This window comes from Plectropomus leopardus, chromosome 13 (genome assembly GCF_008729295.1).
Source record: "Plectropomus leopardus isolate mb chromosome 13, YSFRI_Pleo_2.0, whole genome shotgun sequence".
NCBI lineage: Eukaryota > Metazoa > Chordata > Actinopteri > Perciformes > Serranidae > Plectropomus > Plectropomus leopardus.
Window position 1 is genome coordinate 1,634,282 of NC_056475.1, and position 16,587 is coordinate 1,650,868.

The window sequence follows — 16,587 nt, forward strand, 5'->3', positions numbered from 1 at the left end:
AAATTCACCTGTCTCCTCCGAGCGTCTTTTTTTGGTTCTGTCCTACACAAGTGCAGAGCTGCAGCACGTCCCTGTGCTATCAGAGAAGGTCACTGCTTATGTACAGTCTCCAAGATACTACGGGGGGGGGGGCACACAGCCCACACCCCCACCCCCACCCCAACCTCCTCCCTGGCAGTCGTGACAGCCACTCGCCTTCAGCTGTATGACCCCATGTTATGTAACATGTATAGTACACGCAGCATAGGCTGGATGCACAGCACAGCATGATTAAATTAGGGTTTATTTTCACTGGAGTAATCTCATTTCACCACGGTGGAGCGTCATTTTAACAGAATGAATTTTCATAGCAGGTGCTGTAATTACTGATTTTGCAAGAAATTAATAAGAAAGTACCAGAAAGTCCCAGAAAATTACCTGAAAATCGGTACACAAAAGACAATGTAAAAAAAAAAGAAAAAAAAGAAAAAGTTGCAAAAAAAGAAGAAAGAAATAACCTAGAAAAATGCTAAAAATGTATTATAATTTTTGTAACATCATTTTATGATATTTAATGATGATGAAAAGTACAATACAAATTTCTGAAGATTAGTGGAAAAAGATAAAATTTGAAAAAAATAATAAAAAAATATAAGAAATGACTTGAAAAACTTCTTAATAATAATAATAATGTAATAACTCTGTAAAATAAATATGTACATATGTAAAGATAATTATAAATAGTTTTAGTATAATAGTTTTTAAATAGGTTTTTTTAATCTTTTTTTCCACAGACATTTTACCATAGCTTTTAAAAACACAATTTTCTAAATTTACTAATTTCTTGCAATTTGTGAAAGATTTCTTTCCAAGTTGCTCATTGCAATTTTTCTTATGCTTTTAAAAAGACACCAATTTGCTCAAAGTTCAAATGTTTAAATACTTGTGAAAGGTTTCTGAAACAAAAAATAAAAATAAAATACAATAAAAAACAAGGAAACAAACTGCTTAAAATTCTAACAATTTTTAAAATAATTATTCTAATTAATTATAACAATTTTAAAAAATAATTTTTTATATATATATATATATATATATATATATATATATATATATATATTATATAAAACTCTGAACATATTTAGTATTAAATACTTGTAGAAGGCGTCTGAACACAGCACAAGAAAAGCGATGTCCATCCAGGTGTCACAGAGTTAAATGCTAAATTTGAGTGAGTTCATTATGAAATAATGTATAATTTATCCATGGTTTGCAAAAAATGTACCAGCAACTGGGTTGCACAGTTTTTTAATGCCGAGTCAGAATTATTTTCAAACTATTAATTTTAGGTATGGCAGTATATAAGGAGGGAGAGGCTTATGCTGCAGTAAGTATGATGCATTGCACTCGTGTGCAGTATTACTTCCATCTCATCAGGCAAATGGACCCTAAACTATTAAATGCACTTCCACAAATCAAGCAGAACGTTGCCAAGAATCACTTTCACGTCACATGGTAAACCTGTGACCCGTCACATTCATTATGCTCCAGAGGAATGGAGAAGTGAAATAAAGAATTATGCATTGCACTTAAGCCGAAACATGCCAGCTTTACCACGGGGAGGAAGAATTGCCGATTGAAGAATTGAAGCCCTGCCAGCTCCTCTGTCACGTGATGTGTGACAGAAATTCGCTCCACTGTTTATTTCTTTGGCAAATTCCCAACGATTAAGACTTCATATCCTGGACAAGTTTAACGTCATCAGGTTTGGGAGTGTGGATTGATCTCTCTCGATGACACAGGCGAGACCATGAAAAGAGGTTTGAACTCTTTATTCAAACCATGACCTGTACAGCTATTTAATTTAACCCAAATTACCAAAAACGGTCTTAATATGTTATTTAGGATCTTACATGCATAATAAAAAGCAAGAATTTGAAATACTGTCAGTTTTTTTGTTTTTTTCACAGTGTCTTGAAGCTGGGTTGATTTGGGCGTGGTTAGCCCAGATTTATGTCACATAATGTGGATAAAGCCAATCAAGCCAATCAATTATGCACAATAGCGATTTATTAATAACTAATTAAAACCAAACTTATCAGAAAAACACATTTGCGCAAACATCAGGGTGATGGGAACTTCTTCAGTGACAGAAACCATCTTCGGGCAAAATTTATTTGGGGTGTACTTTGAGTTTTTAGTTTGGCCTACGTCACTAACATGGAGGGGCGGGCTTTATGACCTATACTGCAGTCAGACACCAGGGGGCGATCCCATGGATGTATTATAGGGAAGTCTGCCAAAAGCCGAAAAGCTCTTTTTCCCGGGTTCTGGGCGCATAGAGCGCGTGTAGTAGAGATTTAAAGGCAGCCCAACGCGGCCCAATGCAGCCATGTGGGTAATTTACGCCGGCAGAGCGACTAACTGACGGATTAGCACCTTGGCTAGCTTGAATGGCAGTCTAAAAAAATTAATCTTGCAGCTCTTTTAGACTTTCCAAATGTTATTGAATGAGACAGTTTACATCTAGACAGGGATAGAAGACGTTTCACGGGTTTTGACACTCACAAAAAAATATTTAGTGGTTTACAGACGTCTCTTTCCCATGTTAGTCAATGGTGCATCACGTGACTGACTCGGTGTAATTCCACTTTCGGCCACTATGTAAATTTTGCATCAACACATGGCACACTTCTGGGGGCGATCCAGATTGAACAGCCTCACTTTGGGGCAGCTGTCATGTCGTCCATCTTTATATACTGTCTATGGCAGGAACAGACAGAGCTGCACCACGCCGACTCTGCTTTGCTCCATGGCTGTTGTCATGGAGACGAGAGACAGCTGACAAAGGTGGGATCCAAGGAGGTGTCAATCAAAACGTGATCTGCCCACGCAGTCTGGAGAAATGCTGCTATCCTAAAAATGAGCTGTTTTCAACATAGTTTTCTAATAGTTGAGAACATTTATTCTTGCAGGTAGTTAATGAGACACTCAGCTTTGATATAATAAGTGCATTCTTACTATTTCCAAAGGCTTTAACAGGAAACATAATTTGTGATGGACATTTCGGGACGTTTTGAACATTGCAGCCTGATTAATGACGAGTGGGTCCAGACAAAGTCCGAACACTGGGCTTCACCCCCCCCTTCTGCCTGAACCAGCTGCAAAAAGTGAGCACTAGATTTGGCCTCTTGTGTCTCAGGTTTTATTTTTGGAAAGGAGGGCAGCGAGTCACCAACGCAGAGTTTCAGCCCACATGTTGACACACAGCAATAGACGTACCTCATGAATAATACATGAGGCATTAGTCGTCTTTATGGGGCTATTCAAACTTCAGAAGATGTTTTCACATTTGTGTGTGAAGTGTCTGTAAATGCAGATGTTTTTGAATCATTACAGTTAAAAATTATAGAAGACATGACTGGTTATAACTAAAGAACTTACTTAAGCACGTCTCGCCTGGTGGTGTCTTTAATTTTTATTTTCCCGTTTTTCTTTGTTCTGTTTGTTGTTGTTTTGCTTAATTTGTCTTTTTTTCCCTCTGTATTGTACATGTAAGTTTGTTACTCCTGCTGTTAAAAACACGCTGAGTGGACACCAGGAGCGCTCAGTGGGAGTTGTAGTTGAAGCCAGAGGGTTCACGCCGGGTTTTTGTTAATGATTTGACTCTCCTTGAAGGGACTTTGGCTTGTAGCACCGTTTGACCCTCTCCTGACGTTTTTATTCAAATAACATTCATTTTATTATTTCCTTCAGTGCTGTATGTGTCTTTTTATTGGACCTAGTTGGCCTGTAATAAATTGTTTATAAGAATACTTAAATACAATTTTTTTTAGGCCACTAAAGTTCAATTATATCAGGTCAACAAGGTCCAATAAAAAGACACATACAGCCCCGAAAAGTCATGATGCCACAAATCATATCTACAAACAAAAGAGATATGTGCATATATATTTTGAATAAATGGGTTAACAAAAATACGCAATCTTGCCAAAATGTATGCTGTTAGCATGAACATAGCCAAAATTATCAAAAAAAATAAAGAATGAACACTGCATAAAATGCGCCAAACAGTCCCTGAGGGTTAATATGATGCATTACAAGCACTAAAATGTCCAATATAATAACTGCAATCATGTAACCTTTGTGCTTGCTTTTAATTGGCTGCAAGGTGTTCATAAAAAAATGTATATAAGAACACCTAAAAATAAATTATTTCAGGTCAACAAGGTCCAATAAAAAGACACATACAGCACTGAAGGAAATAATAAAATGAATGTTATTTGAATAAAAACGTCAGGAGAGGGTCAAACGGTGCTACAAGCCAAAGTCCCTTCAAGGAGAGTCAAATCATTAACAAAAACCCGGCGTGAACCCTCTGGCTTCAACTACAACTCCCACTGAGCGCTCCTGGTGTCCACTCAGCGTGTTTTTAAAAAAACAACACATACAGGTGATGTAATCCTTATGTAAGCAGGTAACATCATATGGGACAGTGACACAGAAACACCATCTCTGCACGGTGTTCCCTACAACCCCACCAAGGTAATATTACAATGCATTATGGGTACTGAGGGCAGCGTAAAACAACCCCATTGTCCTCCTTTCCATGCTCACATTATACCGCCAACAATACGGCGACGCGAGTGGACAACAGCACGAACTCAATACTTCCCGTTTTGTTTCAGCGAAAAAAAGCCCTAGGCTGGGAAGCAATTAAAGGCCGCTTCACAAGAAAGGATTAAAGGGATCATATTACCTGTGGAACAAACAGCTGGGACAAATGTCTCACATCCCAGCTGAGAAAACAACCTCCGATCATCAACCACTGAGAGCGGGCAGAAATATCATTATCGGCCACACAGAAACTTACAAATGACCTGCTGTCACAGTTTGACACCAAACTGCTAAAAATAACAACCGCTTATTCATGTTGTACTACGAATGTCTGAGCATCTGCCAAAAGGAGAGAGTAACACTTCAAATGTGGTTTTACTGATCGCAAATAACTGAATGTCACACCTGCTGCAGTGATGGAGAAACGGCGTCATGCGGTCAGGGCAGCCAAGATTGGCCGTTTAAAGGACCTTTGACTAAAACAATTTCTGTAAATAAAGTCAAATCAATTCCTGTTCCCTCTTATTTTGGTTGTCCCATTTCCTGTTTAGATGTTGCGGGACTTTTATTTTGAAGCCTTCTCGGTGGAAACAGGATATGATGGCACAAACGTTTGAAGACACTGGCGGGAAAACAAACACTGAATGTGAATGGCACACTTGAGACCACACTGAACTACCCAAAATCAGGGTGGTGATTTTTGTTCTCAATGTTCAAATTTGGAGGCATCTTCACACACAAGCACTATTTTTTGCCCCCTTGATTATGTTTTTTTGGAGGGCAATACCTTTAAATTTTCTGTCAGTGCTAGGGCTGGGCAATAAATCAATTTTATTGATTAATTCAAATTTGTGGTCAAGGAAGATTTTTTTAAATGCGAAGCTCGATTTTCTCCTCGTTCACTGCCTTTGGGTTTCTGTTTATATGTAAGTTGTTGCAAATAAAAGCAGCAGCACGACTGATTTATTTCAATATCTCAAACGTGCAGCCGAGCAGGAGAAATGTGTCTCACTCTGAGATGCACAAGACGGCGTCTGCCCACAAACACCCGATAAAAAGCAGCCGACATTAGTAGATTAATTTTCCCGTCGTGTCCTGCACGACGGGAAAGCAACCAGCTGCAAAGATGTTACTGATGCAGTCACATCAAGATATGATAGAAATGAATTCATGTAGTTATGTTTTGTGAAATTACTGCAGCCTTTGGTGCAAATGTAAGCAACTCAAACTCCCCTGAAACTTCATAGTGCACTTTTAAAGACAAGTCTGCACTTAAACCACAAAAGGGAAACCCAGGTTACTTTACTAACTGAGGGGAAATTCAGAAAAACGCTCTTGAGAATCGTATAAAAGTAAAGTTCAACACAGGACTAAACAGAGGTCTGCGTCCTCATTTTACGTGCCTGGGTGGGCACATTATCTGCCCATCAGCCCCGCCATCAATTAAGCCCAGAGCTCGACTGCGTGTCCCATAAAAAGGCCCGCGAGCTGGGCAGACGGCCACGGTGGCATTCTGTGGACCCAGTTGACCAGAACCTCGGGACACACATCCTCCTGTTACACTTCCTATTTCTGTCCCATAAAGGCGGCACCCATCAGTTTCAAGAGGAATCTGTCACTCATCTGGTCTCTGCTTCCCCTCTCTTACAGCCCCGTCTGTCCCCACCGGAGCGCGTTCACTGCGAGCTCACTGAGACTCTGTGCCCGCAAGTCCCCCCAAAATTATAAAAGTATGACGGTGCTATTCATTTCAGCAAGAATTTTACAAAATACAGCAGCGATACTCGACTTGTGTTGGTTGGGGGCCACTTTTGCAAAATGACAGGAGGCCAGGGGCCAGTTGCAGTGTACATGTTTCTAGGGTTGTAGGATGTTTCTCGTTAGCACATTTCTAGGATTTTAGGACATAATTTTAGGACGTTTCTTGGATTTTAGGACATTAATTGGATTTAAAGACATTTCTAGAATTTTAAGAGGTTTCTGGGATATTAGAACATTTTTAAGATTTCAGGACATTTCTTGGATTTTAGGTAGGGCTGGGCGATACGGAATAAAGTCTTCTCACGATATTTTTTTCATATCAGTCAATATTGATATATTTATCACAATATACATCAAATCACTATTTCTGTCAAGCTTAAAGACAGACATTGAACATGACAAATATACTGTAGAAAAGACATCACCAACTGGAGGACCTATTCTACTAAAATTCAAAGAGGTCCAGTTACTAAAATTTCCTTCCAGCAAAGGTCCGAACCTCATAACCTGAAATCAATATCCCGATTAATTGAACATTTTACTTTGATTATGATTAAAGAACGATTATTTTGCTTTTTTGGTTGTTTTTTTTGTGGCTAGTGATTTGCCTTGATAGTACACTGATAGTACACACTGTACACACACCTTGTTTAAAAGCTCTCAGCATTTTGTTTGCAACTTTGTAGCTTCCATGTTGTTCCCACTTTACGACCTCAAAGCGCACGAATACAACAAAGTCGGAAGAACGACTTCCCACCTCGGAAACTACGACCTCCCGACATCACATGAACGCAGTGTTACTGTAACAAAACCAGCAATCGACTCAACGTTTTAGTCGTTTAGTTTCACATTCAGTACGAGGGTCGCTGAGTATGAGTGTTTGGGTTCGTTGTTGTGCTCGAGGACACGAACAGGAGGTCAAAAGGGTCTGCTGTGCTCCACAGCAGAGACACACGTGGCAGGCAGCCACATCAAAGACTCGTAACATCTGCAACACTTTTACTGAAGCAGGAGCACGTCCCTCAACGAGACAAACAATGCATTAAAGTCGTAACCCTGCTGAGGAAACTACTACCGCAGTGAAGAGAGATGTTGCCTGAGGACGATCTACCTTCACTCAAACTGGCGTCCCATAAATCCCTGTTTGGTGCTGACTATTGAAAAATTGTTTAGATATTTATTTGCATATTTGTTGATCCGTCTGTGCAGGGACCAGGAATAACAATTCGACCCCAGCTGCTGCTAAGGACTCGGTCTACACGGGGCGCACGCTCTACCCGGTGAGCTACTGGTACACTTTGTGGTCTGACTTTTCGTAAATGTCATCAATGAGAGTGAAGCGTTTTGCTCGCTGCTTTTGTATTACTAAGCTCCTCTCATTTTTGCAGGAGCGCCCTGAACGCCTCGAGTTGGAAAAAGCTGCAGCTCAGAGCAGAAAAGCCCCAATGTCACTGGTGTTTTTCATCCATTGTCCAAAATAAAATGCAAAAATTACCATCCCCCAAAAAACTGCAACTTATGTCTGTCAAAATAAGTGCAAAATGTTTTCTCTTAGCATATCATGCAGCCCTAATGCTGAATCAGCATTTCTCTTGTTTTCATGATCTGATGTAATGGTTCCCAACTGGTGGGTCGCGGGTCCATTCTAGACTGACTGCAAGTGACTCTTAAACAAGTCAAGTTAGTAAAAATCACAAAACTGAAGTACAATGAATTTCTGGAACAGAGCTTTTATTTTGACGTGCTGTTTCTGTCTACTTTTGCAATATGTTTATTTTTTGTGTTTTTAGCCAACGTGGTGTTTACATTTTGTGAAATAAAACTGAATATGTGCTAATTTATCTAACTTGTGGACCTTGAACTAACAACTACAGAGAAATCTGGACTGGACCAGTTGGGAACCATTAATGAACACATTGCAGATTATGTCACTGCTGCACTGGAAGTATTATTTTAAAGTTTTCTATATGGGAACTGCTATTTGACAAAAAAAGTCAGAATTTGAACATTTGCACAATTAACTGCAGCTCTAAAACAAAAAGTGGTAAAAGTTTGCATATTTGGTCATTAAACATGTTGCACAATCCTGCGCTCTTGTTCAGGCCTGTCAGAGTTTTGTGCCATTTCCTGTGTGAGAGTGAAAAAGTCCCTGCTTACCATTTTAACTCCAGAAATCATGTCGGGAGTTCAGAGGAGCACTCGTTAAACAGCAATCATTCATCTGCAGCAGATATAAACAGTGTGATTGGCTCACCATGCTGCCAGCCGGCGCTGAAGACCGTCGCTCTGGGCGCCCCTCTTCAGATCCCTCCCTCTCCTCCTGTCCACTGGGCTCTGTCGTGCCAGCGAGGGCTCCTGCCAACATAAAACACACTACCTTCAGACACTGGGTGTGTGTGTGGGCGGCTGTGGAGTGTGTGTGATTGCGTAAAAGGCTGTACTCCAAAAACCAACCTTCCTTAGTCTAAAGTGCAGCAAGTACATTAAAATCAAAACAAATCTCGATGTTGAGGAGTGTAGATTTACTTTACGTTTTATTGCTTTGCCCCCTGATACCGCCACACACTCCCACAATCCAACAGCTCTCAGATTAACGTTATTATAGTTCACTAAAACGAAATTTAAAACAAAAATTAGATGTGAAGAAACATTTTAGAGAACTGAAAAAAAACAAACAAACTAGACTTTAGGAAAACTGAAACGATATTGTGTGCTTAAAAACAAAGTAACTAAAATAAAAATAAAACATTTTTTAAATTTCAAGTTTTCAAGTTTTCAAATTAAGTTTTAGTCTTTGTCAATTTGAACAAATGTGGCTTTGATGTCTACATGTCTGAATCAATTACCTTCACAAAGTGCCAAAGTTTGTACTGTAAAACTACTTATGAACTTTTCAGTGTTCCCCACACATTCATTTATCAGTGGCCGACTACCACGATTAAAACACCTGCTGCCACAAATACATTTTCAATTTTTGGTGCTGCACCGTTCATAAGGAGCACTACTGAACTATATATACTGTTAGGTTATGCATTTCACGACACTGTCGGAACGTAGAGCATACTCTGGGCACAGATGGAGCAGCAGAACACCCGGCGCATTGAAAGTTAAACTTAACCAATTATTTTGCTGAATTTAAAAATTTGTATTCACTTGCAGCAGCTGCTCCTCTCATGTATCAATCTGATCTGATCAGCTCTGAATAGCGAAAGAACAATTATCCATCCCATGAGTCAAACTGATGCTGAGGAAAAAAAAGGAACTCGTGGAGAGCTCCACCTCAGGGAAAATCTCAGAAGGCTGTCCGCCACACTGGTGGGAAAATGTTTGTACCAAAATAGTTAAGGAATTCAAAAATGTACAACGTTTTGGTGTAATTGAAGGTTGCACTGCTTATGTGAACGTCGTAAACTCTGAAATCTACGTTGCTTTGAACGGCAAAGTTGTGAGCGTCGACTACAGTGCATTCACGTGCATGTTGTAAAATCAGTAATCTGTACTTGAATGGTCATGAAGATTATTTAAAACAGGAGAGCATTTTGATTATTAGATGCTAAAATGATAACAATATTACAATCATCTCTACATTTGCAGATTGTTAAAATTCCATTTAAAAATCAAACTAAGGAGTTATAAGCAAACACCATAATTTTTTTAAACGGGTTTCCAAGTAGCTCTGTGATCATTTTCAAGTTATTTTACTGAAGCATTTTTAAATAATTAAATAGTAAAGTCATACCCAATATGCATACATTTTGGCCAGTAAAAATATGCAATAAATTAATCAAATTATTACTAGCCGCCCATCTGCTGCTCGCTATAATTTTTTCTCCTGTTGACAGTATGCTTGACTTGTGATTTTTACTTTTCCGTCTACCTGTCCTCTTGCCCAGTGAGTCAAAAAGTTAATATCAGGCACATGCACTATATTCAAGGATCCACAAAAGCCTACATAAAAAAGTTTGGTGTTTTTGTCGTCCACCTCTTTACCTTTTCTGAGACTCTAATACCAAGAGAGCAAGAGATTCATTTTACTGTCATAGAGGAGAAAAAATATTCACATTTATGGAGCTGGAAGAAGAGAACTTTTACTTTTCTGTCTTAAAAGATTACCTTACTATTAATCAGTTCTTAAATGAAATGGTGATTCATTTAAGAGCTGACAACTAACTGATTCAACATTTCAACTCTGCTCAAAAGAGTTTTGTGCGTATAAAGTGATGGTCAGCTTGGGACAAGGAGTCCTCTCTATAAGTCAGGCCGAGTGAATGTAAACACTCTGCTGCAGACGGGCATGCAGCCACATGCGTCAAGTCTGGAAACCTTGGAGGAGATCAGCTGACCTCACCCGACCTGACGGGAGAGACTCTGATTTACAGGAAATGCAAACTCAACATTCCTCATCAGATTACGTGCAGCCAAACAGATAACTCGAGGTGTGGACGGCAGACGTGGACAAACTCCACAACTTCACTACACACACCCAACACACTGAAACGTGCTCCTCAGGTGGCATGCTGAAATTAACTGTAGTACAGGATCTCTGATGGTAATAAAGCAACAAAGTGAAGACAACACGAAAAAACGAGCAAACATTTAACACTAAAACTCCTGGATGAACACTAGTTTTCTTGTACCACATTCAGATGCCTTTTACAAGCATTCAAACCTCCTGAGAAAACTGGAAAAAAACATAGAAAGTAACAACTTTTAAAAATAAAATCTGTAAAAGATGACAAAAAACATTGTTCAATATTATCAAACAGGGAAAATATCCAGAAAATTGTATTTATGATTCTTATAAATATAAAAATAAAATATATGTGAATATCTGTATTTTTTTCTTTTTTCTTTTATTTCTTTTTATTTTTTTCAGGTAATTTTCTTGTAATTTGTTACTAATTCCATTCCATTTTTCACTAATTTCATGCTTAGGTTTTTACTTATTTTCAGCAAAGTTTTGCTTAAATTTTCACTGGTTTCTTGCTAATATTTTTTCAACTTATTTTCAGGAAATTCCAGTAACTTTTCACTGATTCCTTATTGTGTTTTTTTAAAACGTATTTTAGCGTGATTTTTGTGCTAATGTTTTAATTTGCATGTAATTTTGGGGTAACTTTTCTTTCTTTTTAATCCCCATCTTTTGAAAAAAAATCAAGTCCAATTTGCTCAAGTTTCAAGGGGTTTAAATAACTGACATGAAAAGTAACACTCTGATATTGCACTGCCTTCTCTTCCTGTGTATACATGAGCTCAGTCAGGAAGCTCGATGCAAGTTTGAACAGAGTGACACACACAACCTCTGTTTTTTGGACAGAAAGACAAAACATAAAGACAAACACATGCACACAGTGTCCACTTCCTTCTGTTTAGACTTCACCGCGTCCATTACGAGGACAACAACTTTAAACTGGATCAAAAAGTTCTTGCTGTTCGGTGCTGCCGTCTCACTTTCCCCCCACACTTTTGTTTTTTTTTCCAGACACACCCCCTTTTGCACACAGCTCCACAAAAAGAAAAAAATACTACTCTCGACTCACAAAATACAGCTCCAAAATAAAGTCTCTTACCTGCACAAAGTGCTGAATCTATGTGCTGCAAACGTGCTCACACTGTTTTTAAAAGGTTGAATTAAAGCTCAATGTCTTGTAGCAGGAGTCTCCGTCTCCCAAACACACACTGGTTGTAATCCAGTGCATGACATACCTCCCTCCCTCGCTCTGTCTCTATTGCTTACTCTCTCTCCCTCCCACTCTCTAAGTGCCAGGCTTCACTACAGGGGACGGACTGTCTGCATTTCACTCACCTCCACTCATGACTCATTTTGTCAGAAGGGATGGCTTTCAACGCTAATCGGACGTGAATACAGAAATCACCACACGTAGGCAACGGTCATAATTGCTTTCACAATACCACACACATGAGTCACCCACCGACTCAACGAAAAAGTAGTGCCAGACGATTTACCGACACAAAAAGACCTGGCAAAGTTAACGTGACGAGTTAACGAAACACATAAATTTAGCAGAGCAGCGAAAAAGTAAAGACAGTAAGGAGACCAAACACTTAAAGCTGCATTAATGGATAATTTGGCCACCAGGGGCAGAAGAACTAAAGAGCATCGTGACGCGTTATTGCGTTACGGTGCAGTAGCTGTTTAAAAACATGCCTGCTCATAACGGGGCGATTTCTTGGCTCGTGGTAATACTTGTGTAATAATTACGTTTCTGAGAATCGCTCATAAAAAAAAAAAACAACCTCACTGTCAATTAGCTGCAAATGTACGAGATTTTTACCGTACATTAACCGTCTCAACTGTACAATTCCTCCACTGCAACCTTTTGTATATGCATTTTGTCTCCTTTTTTTCATTTTATCTTTCTATATTGCTTCTATATTTTTTTCTCATGTCCTTATTGTATCTAAAGTTACCATATTTTTTTCTTTTTTTTTTAAATTTGTTTTGCACCAAAACACCAAATTCCTTGTATGTGTAAATGTACTTGGCAATAAAAATTTGGATTATGAAAATATAATAATAACTAATAATAATGACGATGATGATAATAATAATAATAATAATAATAATAATAATAATAATAATAAATGAGACTTAAAAAGCACTTTTCTAGTTACTCAAAGACGCTTCACAAAAAATAAAAAAAAAAAGGAAAAAAAACAGAAGCAAAATATCACAGTATTACATAATTATTATTATTTCTGTTATGTATTAAAATGACCCTTAAAGGAATAAAATACAAAAAGAAAAAAAGCTTGTTTGGATTTGTAGTCTCACTTAAGGGCTGTCCACACGTCAACAGTTTCTCGCATGAAACATTTAACTTTCGTTGCGTCGCCTTTCGTTCACATGACAACAGCATTTTGGGGGCCTGAAAAACTCAAAAACATGTTTGAGTCATTTTTTGGAAAACGCCACACCCTTCTGTCACTATGTAAACTGGCAATAATCTGATGACAACGGGTGCCGTCACGGCCACGCTTTGCACACGCGTGTGGTGGTTCTTCTTCTACAAAGTGTCGTTACAAAGTTACAAAGGCACACAATATAGTTTAAGATTTACAAAGTTAAGAATATACAACACAATTTAACAATATACGTGGATAATATCAAAATAGCAGATGCTGTAGGCAAATTATGTGTACAACCCTTTTTTAAATTAAGTAAAAAAATAGCCTAAAAATCAGTGCTGACATAGCTGGTTTTCAGTAAACCATTTCTTCCCATTCCAGACAGATTATAGATCATCACACGCCTGTCCTCATGTAACTTATGCCAGAGGGACACTTTGTCTAATGTATAATCCAAATTTCTTTGCCCTCATTTAGTCCCTCTGCATAAGAACACACAGAACATGCAATGATTGACGCACACACGCTGCGACTGCCCCCTTCTGTGATCTCTCTGCTTTTGCAGAAATTTTGGGGACATTTTACCAGCCAAAAGAAAACTGACAATAATTCAAAACACCGATTAAATTTGTGCTACAACTTCTCAATCTGACAGCAGTTTGCAGGAAATGCTGGTGAAATAAAATAACTCACTGGGAGCTGGGTGTTGTCAGTGTGATGCATTTTGACACAATTAAACGTCTCGTCAGTGAAGCACACGCAGCAGACAGGAGGGCGTGTACTCGAGTGGAGAAAGTTGTGAGGAGGTTACTATTAATCCCAGGTGCCACACCTTTCCTCAGCGTCATGCATACTTAAAACAAGTCAAATCCTGTTTTCAGACACACTGTCAGGGCTACTGCATGCCATTCATTCATTAAAACAGCACATTTAGAGCCATTTTAAATTAATGCATTTCATTAAAAATTACTGAATGATAATTCCCCCACACTGTCATCTGCTCTCAATGGCTTCAATCAGTTTCAGTTATACAGAATTGGGTATGAATGAATTATTTCTTCACTTGATACAACACCTGAGACTCTGTACTAGAGCTGGGCGATATGGCTTTTAAAAATAATATCTTGATATTTTAAGGCTATATCACAAATACCTGATATATATCACAATAATTGTAAATGTCCTTTAAAAAAACTAATGTTAACTGCTAAAAATCAATTTTTTAAAAATAGCTACCGTCAAAAAAAATAAAGATAAATACACCACTCTTATAATAACATTCAATAAATAATTAATTGAATGCAATAAATTGTAAATACCAATATTTGCCTTTCTCACAGATACATCGGCTTATGTATTGACTGATGTGAACCAATAAGAAAAGTTATATATTTTTACATAACAAAGCCACAAAAAATGCTTAAAATAATTTTATAAATATTATTATTATTATATTACCAATTAAGTTAAGTTAAATGTCATTTTTTTTTTACTACAGTTTATTGTTAAACTATAAAGTATACTTTCGATTCGCAAAGTTTTTTACTATTTCTGGCTCTGATAAATGGTGTAATTTTGACAATTTTTATTTTGGCAGGGCCTGCAGGGCCTGAAGGCATGTTTTCTTCAAAAATCACCCGAAATTATTAACTTTTTTATTTTAAGGAAAAACATGCCTACGAACCTGCAGGCCTGAGTGTGCAGAGTCAACTGATATTTTTTTTTTCAAGGCAGATTATTAGTACTTAATGAAACTGATAACCAATATTTGGACGTGATATGCATCTACAATAAAAAAGGGAAATATTTTTTGTCGAAATTTAAAATATAACAAACTCCAACACAGAACTTTGTTTAAATGCCTTTAGCAGATGTGACTTAAAATTAAATACTGAGGTTTAATAACGAAGTGAAAATTTTGCTTTGCACTTGTTAAATTAATTAATGAATTGCATGGGCTATTGTAAGACCCACAATATTTGAAACTCATAAACATTCATTTTCAGACATTACGTAGAACATAGTTATACATAACAATGTAAAAAGATAAAAAAGCATGCATGTTGAATGCTGATAACACGCTCCATGAGGCATGGGAACATAGTTTTTCTGGTAGATTTTTAGAGTTTTTTGTCAGTAAAGGTTTTAAACTGGATTACATCTCCTGTCATTCACATCAGACTGAGGTTTTTGTGTCTGCAGCTCACTGGGGCCTTTTTTGACATTCAGAAATGATGCCACTACAGCCAAAATTACAAGAATACATACAGATACAGAAAACTGTCAAAATGTCAAATATCATCCTTGATAATCGACCAGGCTGACAATCTGTCGACCCCTAAAGTATATTTAAATTATATCTCTCTCTCTCTCACACACACACACACACACACACACACATATACACTCACATATATATATGTTCAGTATATTTTTACATACAGTGATTTTGATTCACAGAGAAATTGGAAACCTTGTAAAACCCAGTTCCTCTTCCTCAGAAGTATAAATAAATTTCCAGAGCATTGGGAAAACCCAAGGTACTTTCCTCTGATTAAAACAGCATCAATCTGTCTGAAATACACCTGCAGTACAGGTGAACCTGTCAGCAGCTCCAGCAAAGCAGGTTAACAACAACACAACACAACACAACACAACACAACACAACACAACACACACAACACAACATCACACAACACACACAACACAACACACACAACACAACACACACAACAACACAACACAACACACACAACACACACAACAACACAAACACACAACACACACACACACAACACAACACAACACAACACAACACAACACACACACACACAACCACACAACACAACACAACACAACAGGTGAGAGCGCGACAACAGCTGAAGTTTACACACCTGACAGGTGAAAGTGAAAGTGGACGACAGCTTCACTACATGCTGAACCAGGAGGAGACAAACCGAAAGAGAGAGTGTGTGTGTGTGTGTGTGTGTGTGTGTGTGTGTGTGTGTGTGTGTGAGAGTGTGTGTGTGTGTGTGTGTGTGTGTGTGTTTGCAAACGTTAGCATCGTGCTAGCTGCCGGATAGCAACATGACTACAGTCTGCTGTGTTAAATTAGCTCATTTAGCGACACAAAACACAACACGGCTTCAGGTTCACGCGTCCAGCGCGAGACACACCGCGTGGGAACCTGTCACACGCGACACATCATTCACAAGTTAGTTAATTTTAAAATATAAAATCGAGTTACTCACTCAGAAAGAATCAGCTGACACGACGGTGACTCAGTAGACTACTCCACTTCCGCATTCTTGTGCGATGACAATAGCGCCAGCCAATAGTCGAGAAGGAGACTGAACGCTC

At 38.2% G+C, this 16,587-nt stretch overlaps 1 protein-coding gene across 1 annotated transcript in view; it reads right to left on the minus strand.

The window, feature by feature from the left end:
- The window catches only part of LOC121952908 (myotubularin-related protein 4-like), a 43,776-nt gene extending 27,604 nt beyond the window's left edge, over positions 1 to 16,172 (minus strand). Inside the window, exons 1-2 of the mRNA XM_042499785.1 lie at positions 16,122 to 16,172; positions 8,612 to 8,712 (exon numbers count right to left, since the gene is read on the minus strand). Of these exons, the coding sequence (XP_042355719.1) occupies positions 8,612 to 8,614 (3 nt within the window). The 5' untranslated portion in view covers positions 8,615 to 8,712; positions 16,122 to 16,172. The remainder of the gene's footprint in view (positions 1 to 8,611; positions 8,713 to 16,121) is intronic.
- Positions 16,173 to 16,587: the final 415 nt, after the last annotated feature.